We start from the raw sequence: 24,292 nt of genomic DNA on the forward strand, positions 1-24,292 counted from the left end.
ATGGATCATCCGCTGAAATGCATAAAGTTGCAGGGAAGGATTCAGTTAGATGGAAAAGTAGTAAGCAGTCTGGCCTATGCAGACAAATTGGTCTTAATGACAGATTGTGCCAAAAGCCTCCAGTCTAATATCTTGGAACTTGGAAATAGGCACAATGAGAATGGTATGAAAATCAGCTTTTTGAAGACTAAATTGATGTCAGTAAGTAAACCAAGAGAACTGAGTGTCATATTGGGGATACAAAGCTGGTACAGGTAGATAATTTCAAGTATTTAGGACGTGTGTTCTCCCAGGTTGGTAGTATTGTAAGCGAGATGGAATCAAGGTGCAGTGAAGCTAATGCAGTTTTAGTTAGCTCGCAGTTGCGATCCACAGTATTCTGTAAGAAGGAAGTCAGCTTCCAGATGAAACTATCTTTACATCGGTCTGTTTTCAGACCAATTTTGCTGTACAGGAGTGAAAGCTAGGGTGGAATCAACATATCTGATTCATAAGTTAGAAGTAACAGACATGAAAATAGTGAGAATGATTATTGATACACATGGATGGGAACAGTGGCAGGAGGGTGCTCAGAATGAGGAGATAAAGGCTAAGTTAGGAATATACTTGACGGATGAAGCTGTACACACAAACTGGCGTTGGTGGTCGGGTCATGTCAGGCGAATGGAGGAGGATAGGTTACCCAGGAGAATAATGGACTCTGTTGTCGAGGGTAAGAGGAGTAGAGGGAGACCAAGATGATGATGGTTACACTCAGTTTCTTACGATTTAAAGATAAGAGGTATAGAACCATATGAAGCCAGAAACCTAGTTACAAATTGAGGATTGTGGCGGTGTTTAGTAAATTCACAGAAGCTTGCAGAATGAACGCTGAAAGGCATAACAGTCTATAATGAAGATGTATATTATCATCTTTTTTTTTTGCTAGTGGCTTTAGGTCACACCGACACAGATAGGTCTTATGGCGACGATGGGATAGGAAGGACCTAGGAGTTGGAAGGAAGCAGCCGTGGCCTTAATTAAGGTACAGCCCCAACATTTGCCTGGTGTGAAAATAGGAAACCACGGAAAACCATCTTCAGGGCTGCCAACAGTGGGATTCGAACCCGTTATCTCCCTGATGTAAGCTCACAACTGCGCGCCTCTAACCGCATGGCCAACTCGCCCGGTATTATTGTTATTATTATTATTGGGCAATCAGCTCTATTAACCCTAATCAGAAGGAACGTAGAAGCTGCCCAAGCTTCGAAGAATGAAGGCATTGATGTAAGAAAGAGAAACACCATGAAGGGGTGAAAATTAAAGAATCCGGTAGCCTTACAAACTTAGTCAGGATCAGAAGAAAACAAGAGCTGACCAAGGGTGGTCAGATAGGAAAGATAAAAGTGAGGAGACAAATAAGTGGAAACAATGCTAGATTTAGCTAAGGGAACTCTGGTTGCCAATCCACGCTCCCAAACTTTGAGCCTCAGATCCCCATTTTAGTCACCTTATACGACTGGAGGACAGGCTACCGTGGGTGTACTCTACACCATCGCGGGGGGGGGGGAGATCCTAGATATATCTTTGCAAAGGAGCAACTCAGACATTACCCATAAATTTAGAAAATATTTTAGTACAATTTAAAATAACAAAATAAAAACTTCTATCATTCATATTTTAAAATCTATTATCTACAACATGAAATTGCTCATTTCTTTTGAATAATGAATAGCTGTTAAGAGTATGATAAAGAACAAGCATGATGTAAGAGGTATATGTTTTTATCGATAAAAAAATATTTCTTGGCTATTCTCTTCTATGTCTGTCCCGTGGTGTAGGGGTAGCGTGCCTGCCTCTTACCCGGAGGCCCCGGGTTTGATTCCCGGCCAGGTCAGGGACTGTTACCTGAATCTGATGGCTGGTTCGAGGTCCACTCATCCTATGTGTTTAGAATTGAGGAGCTATCTGACGATGAGGTAGCAGCCCCAGTCTAGAAAGCCAAGAATAATGGCTGAGAGGATTCATCGTGCTGACCACACAACACCTCGTAACCTGCAGGCCTTCGGACTGAGCAGCGGTCACTTCGTAGGCCAAGGCCCTTCATGGGCTGTAGTGCCATGAGGTTAGGTTAGTTATTCTATTTTATGATGGCATATTCTGAGATTCCAGCTCCTTGGCTGGGCTGAATGACTGACCTTCATTTTCAGAGGGCCCCAGGTTTGATTCCGGGCCAGCCCAGCGATTTTACCTGCGACTGGATGTTTGTGTTCGCCTCAACACATCACCAAAGAAACCATAATAGCCATTATACCCCTCCACATATAGTTGGCATCAGGAAAGGCATCTAGCCTTACTAGGCCAAATCCCCACACAGGAAAATGGGAAAGGATCCATGAAGAAGTAGAATGCATATTTTGAGAAGTGAAATTTTTCACCATTACATTCAATATATTTCATATGTAATAAATATTTGTAAGCCTAATTTTTATTGTTAATTCTTTATCAATATAATTTTGAATAGACATCACAATATCACTATCACAATTGTCATTAAATACTTGGTCAAGACTCCCACAATACAAATATAAATCAAGTTACATTCTTCAGATATTATTCATCTAAACTACTATTTAGATTGTAGTCTATTCATTTTTTTTTTTTTTATCACCATACTTTCCCTTACTATTTCATTTCTGTCAGTTAATAGGTACACTTCTTTCTTTACTTTCTGTTCACCTTTCACACAATAAGATTTTTTTTCCAAATGGTAGGTAGATTGCTTGTAGCCTTGTTAACTTGAACAATGTACCCTTTTGTGACATTTAATTCTAAAACATTCATAAAATACACAGAAAAAGTCATGGAAGAAACTCTTTCAGTAGATTATATATTTCTAACAAATATTCAACTCGCATACGTAGTACAGGATACAAACAGAAAGGATAAGACAAATGACCAAAGTCACCAGACACCAAATTATTCCACAGAGTAATTACGAATATTCCTATTAGCTATGAGTCATTAGAAACAGCAAGTTTACGACAAAAGCATAAGAAAGTAGTACAAGAAGAATCCTACAAGAAGGCACTAAGAAAGAAGGAAATATATTTTCAAAGAAGCTAAAATATACCGGATGAATGAACAATGGTCAAGTGATACTAACTCTTGATGACCCCTCATAAAAGTGGGTGTGGTTCTTCTTCTAGTCCTTGCATCTGCTGGGAGATTCTCACCTTGAAAAAGCTTATTCCTGACGGGCCAGTTACCACCTAAAATTACAAATATAGCTATCATTTTTTTCAAAATTTTGTAAAGAGCACCACAAATACAGTGAAGTTAAAAGGACTGTTTCACAGTAAAGTCACAAGTAAAGAGAATATAAAGGAAATTTTTCAGACTTTCAGGCTGTGGTTCAAATGGGTTTACACATACCAGGATTTCCAGTGAAACCTTGGAAGCAGGGAATCAAACTGCAGCATGGCCTACAAGCCCAGAAAATTTCTTCTAAATTCATTAAGATGCCAACTGTGAAAGTCATCCTTGTGTAAGAAGAAGAAGAAGACCTATTATTTTCTAAATTGGTTAAAAAAGAAAGAATTCCTACCTCATTAAATATAATAGACAAATTACTTAACATTTCTTCTGAAATATTACCTAGAAACTGAATGACCAGGAGAACTCAGCACAGCTGCTGACCAGAATGGATACAATGGTGGAGCTGTACCTTAATTAAGGTCACGGCCGCTTCCTTCCAACTCCTAGCCCTTTCCTATCCCACCGTTGCCATAAGACCTATCTGTGTCAGTGTGATGTAAAGCCACTAGCAAAAAAAAAAAAATATATATATATATTGTGAAGGAATGTTGTGAAAGGAGGAAGGAGGACTACCCTAATATCACAGAGTTGAAAGAAAATTTAACGTGAAGACTTGCAGTATCTGAAACCAAGGAGTGACATAGCATGTGAGGCGACCCTGTTTATGTGCGAGACAAAAACAATTTACTGTCAAAATGCACACCCATGTCTTTTTGATTGTCAACATGTGCAATCGGTTGGTTCAGTAGGTGATATTCTTGTAGAACAGGGGATTTACCAAGTGTGAACGAAATGGTGGAACACTTGGAGGAATGAGGTTTAAGACGCCATGTAGTACACCAAACTAACAGTGAATCAAGTGCATTTTGCAACTGGATTGTATCTGTGGGAGAAATGGTCTGCTTGAAGATTTTACAATCATCCGCAAAGAGAAGGATTTCACATGAATGGTGGGAGACAGTATCGATAAGGTCATCAATAAACAGGGCAAAAAGAAGGGGACCTAGGACACTGCCCTGTGGGACACCAGAGAGGGTGGTGTTGGGATTAGAACTGCATCCTTCAAGGACCACGCGCTGCAGTCTTTCTTTCAGAAAGCTATTAATTAGGGCTAGGAGCCTCCCATGCACGTTAAACCGTTCAGAAATTTTGTGTGCAAGAAGCGTATGATCCACGGTATCGAAGGCCTTCGCGATGTCGATATAGCAGACATCAAGTTGAGAGCCCGCGTGGATGGCAGACGTGGCATGATGGAGGAGGATAATCAAGTTAGTTATGCAGGAGCTTCCAGGGAGGAAACCATACTGCTGGGGGGATATATACGGAATTGTAAACGCAAGCAAATGCTGGTGGATGATCCTTTCACAAATGATTGATAAAGCAGGTAATATAGAGACTGGGCAATAACTTGCGATATCCGACCTCTATCCACCCTTGTGATATAAGCAAGTTTCCAGGAGCTCGGAAAGTAGCCGACTGAGAAGCACCGATTGAATATCACGCTAATAGGGCATGAAAGAGTTACTGCTGTATTCTTAAGGAAGAAGCACTGAGACAATCAGGACCAGTGGGTTTATTTTCTGACAAAGACAAAAGTAGGGAGTACACTTCAGATTCAGTGATAGAAATAGTACTGAGGCTATGGGAAGTAACAGGTTTGATTTTCGTAACATCCTCCCTCCCCACAGGAGTACGGTACATTAATTAGTAAAGAAGTTCCGCACCACCGGGTCCATTCTTAACAAGAAAGCATGCAGGCGACTAACCGTTTTAACAGAGGAAAAGCTTGATGAAATAGGAGCTCTCGTGGAAAGAACTCCAACAAAATCCCTGTCACGTCTTGCCGTACAAGCTAATGTGTCATTATCTTCTGCCCAACATTTAAGAGGACCTGACAGTTTCGCTAGGGTTCGGTATTGTAACTGGTTGCTTCAGTCAGTTCACGATGGGCATGTTGACCCAGAATTTTATTTTATAGTGATGAAGCATGGCTACACTTAAGTGGCTATGCAAATAGTCAAAACAATCACTACTGGTGTCCAGAAAATCCCCACCAGCTGCATGTCCGTCCACTTGATGAGGTAAAACTAGGAGTTTGGTACACAGTAAGTGCTCACAGAATTTTCCATACCGGGCGAGATGGCCGTGCGGTTAGGAGAGCGCAGCTGTGAGCTCGCATCAGGGAGATAGTAGGTTCGAACCCCACTGTCGGCAGCCCTGAAGATGGTTTTCTGTGCTTTCCCATTTTCACACCAGGCAAATGCTGGGGCTGTACCTTAATTAAGGCCACGGCCGGTTCCTTCCCATCCCTAGGCCTTTCCTGTCCCATCGTCGCCATAAGACCTATCTGTGTCGGAGTGACATAAAGCAACTAGCAAAAAAAAAAATTCCATGAAACAATACATGCTGATCGATAGACCTCATTCTCAGACCAGAGCTGATGGAAGAAGAAAGGAGTAATGGTTACTTTATGCAAGATAATGCGACGGCACACACTGCTAATCTGTCTACGGAGGTAATAAGGGAAGTTTTCGAAGATCATGTGGTTAATTATCCCCCTAGATCTCCTGATTTAAATCCCTGTGATAATTACCTGTTGGGGATGCTGAAGGGAAAAGTGTATGTGAACAACCCTCACAAAAGAGAAGAACTACAAGAGAACATTACACAAGTTATTTCGAACATCACACGGGCTGAGATTCATCGAGTGTCTACAAACCTATTTACGAGGTTTCAGGCATGTTTGACAGCTGAGGGACAACATTTTGAACATCAAATGTAATGCTAGATAGGTTTTAGACTAACAGTTTCATTAGAAATGGATTTCTATATGTGTGAATTGCCGTGAGTAGTGGAGAGGAAAAGCACGCATCATACCAGATAGCAACAGAGTGTCATTGCGCCAGCTGTGCCGTGCTCTGAGTGGTGCTGCGGACCGAGCCAAAAAAAAAAAAAAGACCCTGTACTTTTTAATATTGTAATTAGATTTTAAGCTGGATTATGTTATATAAATACATAGACTAGCAATAAACAAAACAAATAAGTATTGGAAGATGGGATTCTCCATTCAACCTAACCATAGTTGAGTTGATGCCAATACTGGACAAAAAATGATATTTATAAGCTGTACTATTACAGTTTTTGTTTTATATTTTCTAGAACTACTTTCTTCCTTTCAGTTTCCACATCTTGCTTTTCTCTCCAATTTTCAACTTTTTCTATTTTTCCTCCAAATTTTTCAACTGTAATTCAATTTTCCTTTTCTCTATTTTCTTCTTTTCCTCTTCCGATTGCTTTTCTTTTTTCTTTTCCAGGTATGACTGATACCTTCTTCTTGAAGCTCGGATTGAGGTCAGCATACTTCAATTGATTGTAACATTTCTTGAACCACCAACGTGTTTCACACTATCAAAAATTATTCTCTGGGACAGAAGTGATTCTTCTAGAAGATTTTCGACTGGTAAATGCTTATTGACAGAAAAGCCTGTCTCAACAAATGCATTAAGATAGGATAAAATAAAACAAAATTTCATTACAGACCAGAGATCTTCGTACTTCTCATCTCTTCCTAAAAGATGGTAGTAAAATTCATCCAATCCCAAGTCATCCGTTCTTTTAGAAATGAAGTCATTAATTTGTTGATTCCGGCATTGTTCTGAGCTTTCTCTGTTAGCAGACAGAACTGTCGTTCGGCCTTTTCAGCACTTTTATCACACATTCTTGTATGGCTGTGAAAGTTTTCAATGACATAAATACTTTTCATTGCCAAACTGGATTTGAGTAATATGATTTTAGGGTCTAGAGCAATGAAACCCCTTGCTAAATCTGATTTTAGAGGACTTTTCTCCGAGTTTTTCTAACATGGTGATCAAGAGATTTTTGAACTCAGTCTTAAAAGTATTTTTATTCTTTTCAGAACATTTAACTTGTTTGATTATGCTCTTGGCAGCATAACCAATAGCCACTTTTTCTATTGAAAGCACATTGGCACTATCTTGTAAGTCAAAATTTATTAACTTTAGGGAAGTACTTGCTTCAGCTACCTTTTCATACTTAACAAATCTGATCATTATGTTTTTCATAAGTTCTTCAAGCGACATAAAAAAGTTAAGGCACCGTAGGTTTCTGGCTTTGAAATCTTCTGAAGAAAGGTTCAACATCTGACAAAATACTTCTAAAAGCACTTCATTTTGCCTTAAGTATTGGATTCATCACAGCTTCTGTAAGGTATTGAAAGTTTTTATTGTTTTCTTCAGTGTACTCTTTCATAAATTTGTCAATGTGATCATATATTTTAAGAGCTTGAACAACACAGCATCCATTTTCCAACCATCTTATTGCTGTGAACTTGTAAGGAAATGTGGTGCTTGTTAAGTCTGTACATTTAGCACGTCAAGCAGGGGTATCTTTAAAAAGATTGTACAGAGACCTGAAAAAATGAAAAAGGTCCCAGTCAATTTTGGAGATCCCAGTTTTCATGACTCCATTCACTGTATGCAAACTGCATTTGCCTATATCAAGAAGAGATTTGCCCATGGGGTTTAGTACTTACAAATGATTTTCAAGATTTTTATAAAACTTAGGTTAACATTTGGCCCATCCATTGAGACTAGTAAAATGTTTCCTAAAGGTAAGTAGAGTCCATGTATAAACCCATCTAATAGAAGATCCGCAGTTGCTGTTCTAATACCTTGTTGCAACTTTTTGAAGATTTACATCCCAAAACCTTACACACAACTCCATTTGTCCTCTTCGGACAAATCTGTTTAACAATTCGTCAAAACAAACAACGTATTCACAGCACTGTTTTAAGTCATTTTGCACACTTTTGTTAAAATATGGGGCTAATCCAAGGTTTATAACATAGGAAGGCTTAGTCTTGCCCATAGTAAAGTTTTGAGCAATTTTACTGTCTGGGAACATTGTTTTGAATTCTGCGGAGGTTTTGTCACAATAGTTGAGAGACACCTTTCCAGTGACAACCTGGAGAGCCCATATGGCTTCAGCCAATGTAACATGATCTTCATTCACACTGAAAGTCTTTAAAATCGTTTGACTTGTTCCTGGCACTGCTAATTCTTTAATAGCTGTGGATTCAGTGCTAACTCTAGGCTGCATATTTTTAAGTGGAGATGGAGTAGAGGTATCTTTCTTTGCAAAGAAAGAAATTGTTGGCTGGGAAGAAGTAGCTTTCATGTATTTTATATAAGTAGGTCCTTTAGCAGGAGAAGTGACTGCTTGTTTACCCATGTTACTAAGTTTGAACGATTTACAACACACCTTACAATATGCTGAAGTTGCATCATTACCAATATGTCCAACTAACCACTGAGCTCAGGAAACATGTTATTGTCTAGCCAAAGTTTATTAAATGTACACTGCTTGTTAGTCATTGGCATGAGTTTCAAGCAAGTATCCTAGAACTGAAATAAAAAAGAATCTTTAAAAATGGTTTAAAAAATTACAAGGGCACAAAAATCTGTAGAATTGTTGTGTACTTGTGAAAAAATACCTAAAAAATGAAATGCTACAATAGCCTGGGTTACAACAGAATAGAGCATAAAAATATCCCCTCACATCCATCATTGGGGAGGATTTCCCTGACATTCCAGATTTTTTGTCTATTTCTCTGACTAAAATTTTTTTCTCTGACTTTTCCAGAATGAGGACACCAAGTAAGGAGCTTTAACTTCTAAAGCTTTTACATTCGTGCAGGCAATATACAGGGTATTTCATATAGCAATTCAAAAGCCTAACCACCAGTTACACTAGTTTAACCCCTTGATGCTGACCTCCATACCTCAAACAGGCCTCATTTTCTTCACATGCTGCCGACCTCCATGGGTGGTATAGACCCCTGTAGGCCTAATTTAATTTTGTTCTAGCTTGTAGAGTTTAAATTTCTCAAGCTTGAAATTGTACATCTTTGAAGCTGAAGATCTCTGCCTTCCTTCTATGTATGAATCAGCCTAAATCAGCATTGTATTTTTCTTTCTATACAGTTCGAAACAGTCTGATCTCTTTCCATTTGAGAGCATATGTATTTACATTTCTCCTGCATTCTAGCGGATGTACGTATCATTACATGAAGTTTCCTTATGTAGATTGATAGTATATATTTCCATCTTTCATTGATATGCATGCTGACATGATCTGAAGGGGATTCCTATAATTCTTTCAATGTCTTGAAACATCTCACAACTTGCAATTACTTGGTTCATCAAAATGAGAGACGATTTTGCGTAGTGTGGAAGCATGACAGGGCAAAGTTTGAATGAAAGTGAAGTAATTAGGTTTGAATAAATCAGACGATAACAAAATAAGTTACACAAGACTGAAATGAGCAAAGCGGACGCATAATGTAAGGAATAAGGGTGGATGATGCCAACGACCAAGGAATGGATGGTGAAACATGTCAATGCACACACCGTCTCGCTCTTGAACTAATCATCCCATTCACCTGGGAACTGTGCTCAAAAGTCTTGGAGGCAACGATTACCCCAGTTTTCATTGCATTATGAAATAACCCATGCAAATTTAAGAAAATCACATTCATTCCACCTAAAATATGGAAGGTCTCTTCTTCATTAATAGACTATACGGTAAAATATATATATATTCTACGAAAGTAAACTACATATTTTATTGAGCCTCTACTACAAATGTTAAAAAATAATGAGAGCTGAACTGCTGGTACAGTGAACTTTTAAAGAGATCACTACATTTCCTAAGTGCTCGCACCTGAATCGCCTCTGTCCACTGGGTAAAGCAGAACTCAAATGTTCCACGTCGCTGAGAATAAACTAAATAATTAACTAATAAATATTAAAATTCTGTTTAAAGAAAGAAATTCAAGAGAACAAACAGTTTTTCAGTGGCAAAATAGTTTAGGGTTATCCCATGTCAACTCATCTTGTATGTAAAAAAAAATTACATAAAAAGTTTATTTCCTTATGCTGATCTACTTAAAATATATTTAAGGGGACATGGATATAAAGCATTTTAAAATAAAAATCTACATGTTACCATAAACAGCACAGTTAAACTTGGTTAACCAATTCATAATTTCAACCACGGTTTTGTTTCCTATATTGGCAATACTGGTATTTTTAAGGTACCATTCCAAACTAAACTGCCACTGTTGTATGTTGAACAGCTATACCAGATGAGCTTTTACACACATCATAATTGAATTAAGGTAATAATTTACTATGATTATTAATTATTAAAGTTAATAAGCCCTTAGTCATACATGTAATACATTTTTGATTGAAAATCATTAAGTTTTGCAGTAAAATCAAACAGTAAGTTAAAACTTTGTCATTTTATCTTTTCTCTTTTATATTTTTAATCACTTCTATTTTCAGCTGTTTGGAGAAAATAATAATAATAAAATCACTGAAATATCATACTTGAACCATTTTGTCATATTTGTAATAGGCCTATGTATTATTAATTTTGTGTGTTCTTTGTCACAAACAAATCAGTTTAAAAAAGGTAACCTTGTCCTAAAAAAACTATAGGTACAAAAACAGTGTCATTATTGTAGAACTTACGAATTAACAGAGTTACTAAATTAACTAAATGAATGCGCGATGCCAATGGAAAATTTTGTCACACCTGTAATATTTAGTCTTCTGTCTCCAAGTTTTCTTAGACAAAAAAATATGGATTTCATAATATGGGTCAACAAGTATGTAAGAGTAACCTAGCATAGCTTTTCCAACTACTTATGAGATATGAATTTGACAATGTTAAGTCTTACAGTCAATATACCGGTAACTAGGTATTTGTCACACCTGTAACAATGGAATGACCCTTAACAATGGTTGTAACATTATCAATTATTGCAGCTCCTCAAATTCAAATATTGCATTGTTGACACAGGGTCGAGAGCAAAGGGCATAATGCAGTCAAGAAAACAAAAAATAATCAGCTGATTGCTGTATTCCAATAAATGATTTGCAGTTTGAATAGTTCAAGTCTCGAGCATATTTTATACTTCACGCCCTCAATATTTTAGCGTTTAAGGGCAGTTCAAATTTCTGTTAGCTTTTAGGAATGAAAAGAAACTTTCTAATATGTATTTAGTTTTACCTACTTTTCTGTTAACCTACTGTAATTATATGTCTAAATACAGTTTAGAATTACTCCAGTGTAATTATTCATCAGAAAATATTATGCTTTCTTCATTATTGCATAATCAATGTGTACAGGGTCTCTCATATAAAACCGGACTGAACGCACGGTGTTTGTGTTCTGTGCTATGGCAGCTGCAGTAAGGGAGACGCGCGCATAGTTCTTGACCTCACAAGCAGCCGGCATGTGTTCGACCTGGCAAGCATGAGTCGCCAGGCTGGATCTCAACTGTTAACATGGTAATACTTATCATTGCAACACCGTATTTTCGTATGTAAAAGTAATTTCAAGTAAAAGCTGGCTTGATGGGTACACGATGCATTTCTTCAGCAATTTCCTAGTGAAGTGCCACATTCACGAGCACAGATTAACGTAACTGTAAATAAATTTGAAACTACTAGCTCAGTGCTCAATAAAAAAAATGTGTGCACAGGAACAGTTTTAACAGAAGAAAAGCAAGATGGCACTGATGTGAATCGTGAACGGTCACCAAATAAATCACTCACAAAATTAGCACAACAAGTAGGGGTTTTGGTTTCTTTTGCACACAGGGTTACAAAGCAGTCTAAGGCATTTGATAGGGTAGATCATGGAAGACTACTGGTAAAAATGAGTGCTACTGGACTAGAAAAAAGAGTGATTGAATGGGTGGCTATATTTTTAGAAAATAGAACTCAGGGAATTAGAGTAGGTGAAGCTTTATCTGACCCTGTAATAATTAAGAGGGGAATTCCTCAAGGCAGTATTATTGGACCTTTATGTTTTCTTACATATATCAATGATATGTGTAAAGAAGTGGAATCAGAGATAAGGCTGTTTGCAGATGACTTTATTTTGTACGGAGTAATAAATAAGTTACAAGATTGTGAGCAGCTGCAGGGTGACCTCGATAGTGTTGTGAGATGGACGGTGGGCAATGGTATGATGATAAACGGGGTTAAAAGTCAGGTTGTGAGTTTCACAAATAGGAAAAGTCTTCTCAGTTTTAATTACTGTGTTGATGGGGTGAAACCTTTTGGGGATCATTGTAAGTACCTAGGTGTTAATTTAAGAAAAGACCTTCATTGGGGTAATCACATAAATATGATTGTTAATAAAGGGTACAGATCTCTGCACATGGTTATGAGGGTATTTAGGGGTTGTAGTAAGGATGTAAAGGAGATGGCATACAAGTCTCTGGTAAGACCCCAACTAGAGTATGGTTCCAGTGTATTGGACCCTCACCAGGATTACTTGATTCAAGAACTGGAAAAAATCCAAAGAAAAGCAGCTCAATTTGTTCTGGGTGATTTCCGACAAAAGAGTAGCGTTACAAAAATGTTGCAAAGTTTGGGCTGGGAAGACTTGGGAAAAAGGAGACGAGCTGCTCGATTAAGGGGTATGTTAGGCATAGATATCAAGTATAATTTAATAAAAAACCACCTATTCTATACTTTCCACGTTTAATTGAATTAACGTCATCTTCAATATGGAACAATAATGAGAGTTGTTACTTGTAATAAGGGGTATGTTTCAAGCTGTCAGTGGAGAGGTGGCGTGGGAGGACATCGGTAGACGAATAAGTCTGAGTGGTGTCTTTAAAAGTACGAAAGATCACAATATGAAGATAAAAGTTTGAATTCAAGAGGACAAATTGGGGCAAATATTCATTTATAGGAGGGAGAGTTAGGGATTGGAATAACTTACCAAGGGAAATGTTCAATAATTTTCCAATTTCTTTGCGATCATTTAAGAAAAGGCTACGAAAACAACAGATAGGGAATCTGCCACCTGGGCCACTGCCCTAAAAGCAGATCAGTAGTGATTGATTGAATGTCACACATTGAATAAACTTGAAAATAATTATTTAAGCATTGTGAAGTGGACTGTATTGCTATGAGGCTGGTTCTCTCACAGGATGCAAGAAGGGATGATATAAACAACGGTAAACTTGAGTAACTATATTAAACATTGCCATGTGAACAATCAATACATGCTGTATAGGTAGTTAATACACTGGTGCAGGACTAAGCTGCAAAATGCAGGGCTACGCTGCCACTAACACTGAAGCCAACATAACATATCTGTCCCTCATGACCACTGACCAGAGCTACCCCCACTCACTCACCCCTTCCCTCACACCCCCATACACACCGAGTTGTCAGGGGACATCCGAAGGCCATCTGACGTCAGCAACTCTTATTAAATTGTCCCTTCTTGGAAACACCTGCTCAATAATGCCCATCTTCCACTGCAAAGGTGGCAAATAATCTTCCTTCAGCAGAACAAGAGTGCCTGCTTGAAGATTCAGATGCGAACTGGACCATTTCTTCCTCTGTTGCAGAGTGTGAAGATAATCCTTGGACCATCGACGCCACCAATGCTGCTGCATGTGTTGCCAGCGTGACAGTCTGTTTGGATGAGACTCAGTTATATCAGGGTCAGGGATGGACATGTGAGAATAGAAGGATCACTAGGGTCATCGGATAATGCACACAATGGTCTAGAATTGAGACACGCTTCAATTTGCGTGAGTAAGGTAACCAATTCTTTGTAGGTTAAAACTGTTTGACCCACTACCCGACGGAAGTGGAACTTCATCGCCTTCACTGCGGACTCCCATATTCCTCCAAAGTGTGGTGAACGTGCCGGAATGAAGTGCCGTTTGAAATTTGATGCTGCAGCACGATTGCTTATTTCCTTGCTGAACTGTTTGTCCTTCAGCATTTGCTGCAGTTCCTTGTTAGCTCCAACAAATGTTGTAGCATTATCACTGTAGAGATCTTGAATATGTCCACGACGGGAAACAAATCTTCTGAGGGCTGCGATGAATTGCTGAGATGTCAAACCTGTGACAGGTTCGATATGTACAGCTCTCGTGCTGAAGCAAACGAATATCGCAACATAGCATTTGTAGATTGATTTACCAATCCTGGATCCTATTTTAACATCAACTGGCCCTGCAAAGTCAACACCTGAGGACAGGAATGGACGAGACATCTGGATACGAGCCTTTTGCAGTTGGCCCAAGAGTTGACTTGTATTCTTTGCCTTAAGCCTAATGCACTGCATACATTTGTGGATGACTGACCAAATTGTTTGTCTTGCTCTAGGAATCCAGTACCTAGATCGTAAGGATGTGAGCAGCAGCTGAATCTCAGCGTGGAGAAGTCTGTGGTGCTCATATTGAATGAGTAGACAAGTGAAATGGTGATTAGGAGGGAGGATTATTTGATGCTTCTTATCGTAGGCTAGGTCCGAGTTGACAAGTCTTCCTCCAACTTGCAGAATTTGCATTTCATCCGGAAAAGGGCTTAGACTTAAAATCTTGCTCTTACGGGAAATAGGCTGCCCCTTGCTTAAGGCTGCGATCTCATGTAGGTAGCTGACCTGCTGAATCAGCCTCTTCAAGCTCTGTTGAAGAGAGTGGTGTAATGTGTTTGTTTTGAGGGTTGCGGCAGTTTAGGACAAAGCGTTTGCAATAAGCAACTATTCGGACTAGTTTACTGAAAGAGGAATATCTTTCGGTTACATCCTCGGAGACTCCTGTAGTAGTTAGCAGTGAGGTGACTGGACGTACTTCAGGCAAGTCTTGAGGAAAGTCTCTGGGAGTTGAATTTAACCAGAATTCATTCTGTTCTTCGAGCCACTTCGGGCCTTTCCACCACAATGGCGTTGACTGAAGTGCTGCAGGATCTGCGCCCCTAGAGATTAGATCTGCTGGATTATCATGCGTCGATACATGTCTCCAGGATTCCATGTTGGTCTGCTGCTGAATCTGAGACACTCTGTTAGCTACAAAGGTCTTCCAGCAGGTGGGTGTGCCCATTATCCAGGAGAGCACAATCATAGAATCAGTGTATAAATGAATGCTATGGATGTCGAGTCCAACAACAGGAACTACCCTTTCGATTAATCTTGCGAGTAATGCTGCTTCACAGAGTTCCAGTCTGGGCAGAATGATCCATTTCACTGGAGCCACTCTTGATTTGGCACATAATAGTTTGCTTGTGATTGTGCCATGAACATCCATGGTACGAATGTAGAGGCAAGCTACATTTGCTCTTTCACTAGCGTCGCAAAATCAATGAAGCTGTATGTTGGAAGCAAGATGAGGAACCACAAGACGCTCAATTCTAATGTAGTTCAAGTGTTGTAGAAGATTGACTAGCCTGGGCCACTTATCCTGCAATTCATCCGAGAAAGGATCATCCCAGCCCAAACCAGAGCTCCATAAGTCTTGCAAGAACACCTTATATGTGATAACAATTGGGCTTATAAGTCCCAACGGATCAAATGTAGAAGCAACTATGGACGCGACCTTGCGCTTAGTAATAAGGTGCCTTGAAGGGATCTTGTTATCCATCGTTCTTGAAATGCTTCTTATCAGAAAATGGTCTGTTGATGGATTACAAAGTAGGCCGAGTGTGTTGACACTATCATGTGTATCGAGTGAAGTCAAATCTTGAGTCTCCTTACAGGTGGGTGGAATTCTTTCCAGAAGCTCGCTACGGTTGGCTGAAAACTTTCGAAGCTCAAACCCGCCCCTTTCGAGCAAGGTGATTAAATCTTAAGTCATCGACATAGAACTCCCTCTTCAGGATTTGAGATGCTAATGGAAATTGTTTTATTTCATCATTGACTAGTTGTTGTAGAACACGTGTTGCAAGAAATGGTGCACAACTACTGTAGTACCGTACGTTACCATTGTCAATTCATAGATCTTAATCTTCTGATCTGGGCGTGGTCTCCAGAGAATGCGCTGCAGTGGAGAATCTAGCTGGTGCACGTAAACCTGTCTGTACATTTTGCAAATGTCAGCAGAAAATGCTACCGGCTGCATCCGGAAATGCAAAATAATGGAGTAAAGATCCTGTTGTATGTTGGCGCCCACCACTAATGTGTCGTTCAGTGACAGTCCGTTGCTAGATCGCGCAGAACCATTGAAAACTGCTCGGGTTTTCGTGGTGCTACTTGTATCCTTGAAGACGGGGTAGTGCAGCAAGTAGAACACTTCCCTTTCGGAATTGTCACTGTCTGGAACTTCTATCATGTGACCTAGTTGCACATATTCCGACATGAATTCATTGTAGGCACGCCGAATATCTGGTTGTCTATGCAGACGACGTTCTAACTGTAGCGACCTCTGTTTTGCGTGTGAGTATGAGTCTCCCACCAGATCCACTTCTGAGCGAAGAAGAAGGCAGACAATGTAGCGACCTGTAGAATCTCTCGTGTTGTGAGTGAAGTGTTCTTCACATCTCATCTCTTCAAAAGTTTGAGGTTTTTTCGGGAGGTCTTCTAGTTCCCAGAACCGTTGAAGCTGGTCATCCAATGAGGTTTCTCCACTGATGAAGAATGAGCATTGTGGCTGTACAGTTGAGGACGGTGTGCTCGATGCATTTATTGTTCCGGACAGAATCCACCCAAGCTCTGTTTCTTGCAACACTGGGTAGTTCCCTGGTTTGGTCATCTTCCCATGATGCAAAATTTCGAGAAAGATTTCAGCACCTAGAAGTAAATCTATTCCTCCTGGCTGATGGAAGTTAGGATCCGCGAGTTGGATGTCATCTGGGAGATTCCAATCATCATAGCAAAGCTTCACAGGTGGCATGTCTCCCATAATACGTGGTAGTACAGCACAAGTGACTATTGCCTTGTAATTGCTTGCAGTAGACTGTAAGTGCAGAGATACTGAGTGTTTCGACTCTGACATTACCTCATTAATTCCTTGGATTGGAAAAGATATGCGAGACTTCTTCAACCGGAGCTTCTGAACCAGGGGATTCTGTGATGAAATTAGTTTGTGATGCAGAGTCTAGAAGAGCACTGCATTTTTGAAGTTGTCCCAACCGATCACGAACCATGACAATGGCTGTAGCAAGCAATACATGAGCAGAAGCCTTAGGTTTAAAGGAACAATAGGAACCGAATCCTTCGTGTGAGTCTTGTGATGAATCCGACTCCGTACTATTCTCAGCACTTACTGGCGTGGCAGACTGTGTATGGTGCTGATGGACAAGTGTATGATGTGCCTTGCCACACTGATGGCACACATTACCTGATGGACAATTAATAGCATTGTGCCCACTAGCCAAGCAATTGAAACACAGTTGATGTTCCTTAACAATGTCTAACCTTTCTTGAACACTAATGTTCCTAAAACTTCCACATTTATAGATAGGATGAGAGAGCTTACAGGCTACACATGCATTGTTAATTAAAACGTAACTGTGTTTAGTATATCTGTTTAATTTAGGTTTCATCTTCTCTTGTTGGATAATGCTAGGCATGTTAGATTTAAGGTTTTGTTATAGTATTGACCTAAATAAATATAAATGCTTTCTAATTCATTCATTAATTTCCCTTCGCTCACTCTTTTGATAATTGTAAGATCCTGTTCGATAGTTGTAAAATAATGCCCTGAATCCTTCATTTGAGAACTCATGGCTGAGAACATGTGTTTATTGGCATTATAGTGCTCTTGGTATCTTGTAAAGAAACTCAGCCTGTTTGCCCGAAATACGAAACATCACACTGGGTGCATTTGAGTCTGTATATGCCTGAACTTGAATAGATGCTACTGTTTGAGTTGAGTGTGTTGTGACCGAGAAACAGGTTGCGGTTAGTGTTTGTTGTCCTAAAGGCAATGTTGATATTTTGCTTTTTTTAAGGGATTTGTTACCTGGTAAATACCTGGATTATTGTAAGTGAAACTGGCAAACTTAGATTTTTTGGGTTTATCTGGGAAGAGGTTTGTTGCTAGTTTAAGTTTAATCTTGTTAATTATTCGGTTAACTATTTCGTTTTAAAACCGTTAGTCAATTTCCTTATATAATTGATTTCTGTTTTTAGGTTCTTAGGTGTTAGAGGGATTTTTAAGGCTCTGTAAATTAAACTGTAGAAGGTTGGTGTACTGATGAATTTTTATTTTATTTTTTTGCTATTGACTTTACGTCGCACCGACACAGATAAGTCTTACGGCGACGATGGGACAGGAAAGGGCTAGGAATGGGAAGGAAGCGGCCGTGGCCTTAATTAAGGTACAGCCCCAGCATTTGCCTGGTGTGAAAATGGGGAAACCACGGAAAACCATCTTCAGGGCTGCCAACAGTGGGGTTCGAACCTACTATCTCCCGAATACTGGATACTGGCCGCACTTAAGCGACTGCAGCTATCAAGCTCGGTAACTAGGGAAATGAAGAGTGAGGTAGTTTCCCGTTGCATTCCTCACCGAGCCAGAAGTTGCTAATACATATCAGTCTGCCAAGCCCACTGAAATGCATGCAACAACTGACCCTATAAGCGACATTTTCAAACCATTCATAACAGGGACTGGCTGCATAAGGAATGGCATTACTAGCCTCGCTCATACCTCAGTCACTTTCATACCGTCAAAGCCAAGGATAAGACAGACAGATCAATGAAAGTAACAAAACTGCTCTAGCCTATAACAGAAGACTTAATGTACTGTAAACACTAGGTCCCGCCAGCAAAGGCCAGCCTTAGACAGGTCAATCGCAATACAGTCCATTTGACCTCCTGAATCCAAGATATCAATACCTTGCTGGAATCCGACAAGTTGAGCTTCAGTGGAATAACCTTCCCTAAATCCGAACTGCCTTCTATCGAAACAATTATTAATTTCGCGAACATACATATGTAATCATTATAGACCGTTATGCCCTTCAGCGTTCAGTCTGCAAGAATATAATCAGAAAGAATGCTTTCCCAAAGCTTACATGCAATGGATGTCAAACTGACTGGCCTGTAATTTTCAGCTACTATAGCAACTCTCAATTCATTTGGTATAGCTCATTCATGCAAACATAATAAAATAAGTACTTCAGATATGGTACTATATCCTAACCCATTGTATAAGTATATCCCCAGAAATCTTATCAATTCCAACTGCTTTTCTAGTTTTCAACTTTTGCATATGTAAACTTTAATACTTCTTTAGTATGAGTCACCTTCTCCATCTGGACATTATCCTTGTAACCAGCAATCTTTACATACTGCTGACTGAATACCTCTGCCTTCTGAAGTTCCTCGCATACACTCTCCCCTTGTTCATTAATGACTGCTGGAATGTCCTCCTTGGAAACTGTTTCTGCCTTAATGTACCTATATATACCCTTCCATTTTTCACTAAAATTTGTATGACTACCAATTATGCTTGCCATCGTGTTATCCTTAGCTGACTTCTTTGCTAGATTCAATTTCCTAGCAAGTTCCTTCAATTTCACCTTACTTCCACAGCCATTTCTAACTTATTTCTCTCCAATCTGCACCTCCTCCTTAGTCTCTTTATTTCTCTATTATAATTAAGTAGGTCTTTACCATTATACTTTGCTATTAAACTCTCCAGAATTTTACAGACTACACTGGTTGCCTTTTATCACCCTTCCCTTTATTTATTTATTTATTTATTTATTTATTTATTTATTTATTTATTTATTTATTTATTTATTTATACTTCCTACAATTATGTCTGCCTGCTGTCATTTCTTGATGGATACAGTACTTGGCAAGGCCAGAATAAAGTGTAGCTTCCACCGAAGTCACAGTCAACATCCATGGCTGTGACAATATGGAAGCTGGTGGGGTATGGGTAGTGCTGAGTACTGACATTCAGAGCAAGACTAGTGCATCTGAGTGTTATGAAAGGTGTTGCTCATAGGGTCAGTCTTGCTGCAATAGTACTTTCTGACCAAGTGGCAAAAGCAATGGCAAACTACCTCACTCCTCATCTTGCCTAGTACGCCTCATTTTGGTACTACCATTGTTTTTGTGGGGTTTTCTTATAACCGCATAACCTTTTGTGGTGCTATATGAGCATCCAACCAGCCTCTGGGCTGATGAAAAAAAAGAAAGGAAAAAAATTACAATGATAAGCTGCCTAATGGTATTATTATAGATTCCTTCCATTTCTTTGGCATTACATATTCATGACATATGGTAGTCAAAGAGAAATTTTAAATAAGGCACTATGTACCACCCCATTGTCTTTAGTACCTCCCCAGTAAGTTGATCACTTCCTGCTGCTTTTCCTTGCTGAAGCAGTTGGAATTCTCTGAAGATACCTTCAGTTGTGAATGAGCAGCTTTTTGTTTCCTTACATGTCTCTCCCTCTCTATCTTCTGTTTTGGTTTCCAACTCCTAACGATCTTCTACTGAACCTATGAATTCCCTAATAAATAAATATGCCTTCTCATTATCGGTAAAAAAGTGTTCACCCCCTTCTCCCACCACTGTGCGAATTTGGATTCCTTTTCCCTTTTGATTCCCAATTTATGAATACAGCTTTTTACATTTCCGTCTGTGGTCATTGCCCTCATGAAGTACACCGTTCATGTAATTCTCTTTTGCTTCCTTTTTTCACGCTATTTAATTCCTTTATTAGACATTTTCTAGTTTCTCTATTCTCCCTACCCTCTTCGATTTTCCTGTTCACTATTCTACATTTTCTTTTTAATTTTCTTATTTCCCTTGTATAATAAACAGGGTCTGAGGTCATTTTACCATTCTTAACATGTACAAATCTCTTCTCTCCTTCCCAAATTATTCCTTTAAAATTTGCTCGAAGTGTATCCACATTACTCCCTTCACTTATTCAACAACTGAATTGTGATTTAAGGTAAGTCCCTAATTCATCAACTTTAGTTTGTACAATTTCTTGTCTTGTGTAACCCTCTTATTAAGCCTTTATGGTACCAGTCCTACAACCATTATTACAGCCTTATGGTCAACTATTCCTTCTATTACCTCAGTTTTACCAACATTTTCCCATGGTTTAACCACGAATACATCTACTAGTTATCGAGATCAATAGCTGACGCCATGCTACCCAATACTCACTACATTCAGCTGTGTGCAGAATGACTTGTCATTAGTTTACTTCTCGCAGCCTTCTTGCCGAGGACGTGAGTACATGCTCGAGTGGTCAATAATGCTTCAACATGTTTAGTTGGGAACTAAGACTGGTGACAAAACCACTGGACTGTGACTAAGCAAAGGGGGTCCGAGGGTGTAAGTCCCCAGATTAGAGTCGCAAAGCGGCTTTTAGGTCTCTATCATTCTGTAGGGTGATAGGAGTGCGTTGTATGTTGGACAGTGGCGAAAAGCTGAATTAGGTAGGAATACAGAGTTTGCCCCACAAGGATTATTACATAATATGTTAGTTTAAGTACTGCTATTCTTACCTAGAAATGATTCTCGAGGAGAGATGTGTTCATTACGCCTGCCAATGTCCAACCCAGTCGCCCCCAGAAATACATTTACTTTTATAACCAAAGTAGTTGTCCAGGCGCCATTATCCATTGCTTCTGCCAAGGATCACAGGCACTGGCCAACGTTACCAACCACTACAAATGGAAAAAGGCTGAAGAGGCCCGTAAAGTTTGATGGTGTCATGGCATCGGACAGTAACCTTGCACTTTCTCAATTCCTTGTTTAATCTCGGAGCTTACGGCAAGGAAAAAAGGGTCATATATTAGCTTTAACATATTTTTACACATCCACGCCAATCTCTGTCATGAGAACAGTGGCCCCTACGGTACCACACTCCCCTTGAGAGACTCTTTTCTATCGCCACAGTGCATAAGATAAAAAATATATATCAATATCAAACCAACAGCCAACAGTTCTATTCTACAGTACTCACCTCTAGTTACTTCTGCGCTACTAGTGGAAACCTAAGAATTAAAGGACATAGTTTCACCCGGAATTAATTGATAATTCGGGTCAGTGACAAAGCGATTGGTCTGGAATGGTTAAGTCCAGCTAGTGACAAAACCACTGATCTGGATTGGTTAGGTCTGGCTTGTGACAAAACCATTGGTCTGTGTTGGTTAGGTCCGGCTAGTGACAAAACCATTGGACTGTGAACAAGTAAAGGGGGTCTGGGGGCGTAAGCCCCATGTTTTTTTTTGTTTTTGTTTTTTTTCTAGTTGCTTTACGTCGCACCGACACAGATAGGTCTTATGGCGACGATGGAACAGGAAAGGGCTAGGAGTGGGAAGGAAGCGGCCGTGGCCTTAATTAAGGTACAGCCCCAGCATTTGCCTGGTGTGAAAATGGGAAACCACAGAAAACCATTTTCAGGGCTGCCGACAGTGGGGTTCGAACCTACTATCTCCCGAATACTGGATACTGGCCGCACTTAAGCGACTGCAGCTATCGAGCTCGGTAAGTCCCATGTTAGGGCCGCAAAGCGGCTTTTACGGTCTCTAGCATTCCGTAGGCCAGTTTATGTTGGACAGTGTGGAAAAGCTAAATTAATTTATATTTGGGGTCAGTGAGAAAGCGATTGGTCTGGATTGGTTAGCTCCGGCTAGTGAACAAACCATTGGTTTGGGTTGGTTAGGTCCAGTTAGTGACAAAACCACTGGACTGTGACCAAGCAAACGGGATCCAGGTTAGGGCCGCGAAGTGTCTTTTAGGTGCCTAGCAATCTGCAGGGCGATAAGAGCACATTCTATTTCACCTAGGGCGAAAGAGTTCCTTCTCCCTAGACGTGAGGGTGCACGAATTACTTAAAGATGCCACAGCTGCACTAAGATAAGTTTCACATACAATTATTGCTACTGTGTATTTCATATTGTTTCCTCTACATAGTGTTTTTATCTGCGCTTTTATTCAGCCGGGGTTGGTAATGCAATCTAATTATCATCGTTGATCGCAATGACTTCACATTCTTTCCATGTTGATCAATAGGAATGAAAGTAGCTACTTTAGCAATGGACAAGTGTTGGTGCTGCTCTGTATTAAGTTACCATATAAAAGTAAATGTACTTCTGGAGGCGGAATGAGGGGGGGGGGGCTGTCCTAGATATCGTAATGAACACATCTCTCCTCTAAAAGGAAATTCCAAGTACGATTTGCATAATTTCCACTTCCTTATAACGTTACAAACTTTGGGTTCCATGGCGTCAACTTATGCAGCTATCGAGTCGAGTTGGTGCTTATACTACTTGTGTAAATCCTCGCCACAGCCACTCCTACCCCCCAAATTAACTTATTAGCCAGTTTCTGTTCAAGGGCTTCACTTGCAGCTCCGTACCATTCAACTTTAGGTGAGGCAAGTTTAGATCTACCCCACTTATCACCAAATCATTCTTACATTTTATTTATTCTTTGTATTTATTTATTTATTTATTTATTTATTTATAAAGAACAGGATATGAAATGAAGCAGTACACTAAATTATAGCCGCTACACTGAGCACTACTAAGGTTACCTGTTGACTACAAGATGCCCTTGATGTTGAAAACGACCTTCTTACAGCTAGTCTGGCTGCAGTCTGAAAATGCATAATAAAATCAGCGAGATATTGTTACAAAATACATTTTTTAAGAATGCATTACTTATTCAGAAAGACAGCTGTAAAGCATCACATACCACTAACATGTTGGAAATTGGAAATAAAACCACTTTCATAGTGAATGAATTTTGGAATGCTATAATTCGGTTCAAAGTACAGTATACAACACGGTCGGTCGGTCGGTCGGCCAATCAATCAATCATTAACCTACAGCGGTTACTCATTCACACTCATCCAATTTCACAACTAGTGTAGATCTACCTAGGACATGTACCACCAAGGGCACGACCACTAACCAAAGAGTAAACAGAATTTATGTTTATACCATTTCTGAATACGAATACCGCACAGTGTACAAAGTATGCCTACGCTATAATACAAGGACTTGAAACGCACTAATGAAAACGGGTGCCACCTTAGTTCACCATTCAGCCACTAGGATCGCGCTGATGCCCCCTTGTGTTCGCATGGTCGTGTATGTCTATAAGTAAATTATATCCTAAATAAAGAGAGCTGAATGTTGTAGGTATCTACAGTTTTGAAACTTTCCTA

At 39.6% G+C, this 24,292-nt stretch overlaps 1 protein-coding gene across 2 annotated transcripts in view; it reads right to left on the reverse strand.

The window, feature by feature from the left end:
• The window catches only part of LOC136864080 (pyruvate dehydrogenase E1 component subunit beta, mitochondrial), a 198,664-nt gene extending 174,619 nt beyond the window's left edge, over positions 1-24,045 (reverse strand). Inside the window, exons 1-3 of one of the 2 annotated variants that reach the window (XM_067140624.2) lie at positions 23,818-24,045; positions 23,657-23,719; positions 3,146-3,251 (exon numbers count right to left, since the gene is read on the reverse strand). Coding sequence is in view for 1 of the 2 variants with exons in the window: in XM_067140623.2 (XP_066996724.1) it covers positions 23,657-23,719; positions 23,818-23,856 (102 nt within the window). In the remaining variant the exon portion in view is untranslated. The remainder of the gene's footprint in view (positions 1-3,145; positions 3,252-23,656; positions 23,720-23,817) is intronic. The other variant, XM_067140623.2, reaches the window with a different exon arrangement.
• Positions 24,046-24,292: the final 247 nt, after the last annotated feature.

This window comes from Anabrus simplex, chromosome 2 (genome assembly GCF_040414725.1).
Source record: "Anabrus simplex isolate iqAnaSimp1 chromosome 2, ASM4041472v1, whole genome shotgun sequence".
NCBI classification, from domain to species: domain Eukaryota; kingdom Metazoa; phylum Arthropoda; class Insecta; order Orthoptera; family Tettigoniidae; genus Anabrus; species Anabrus simplex.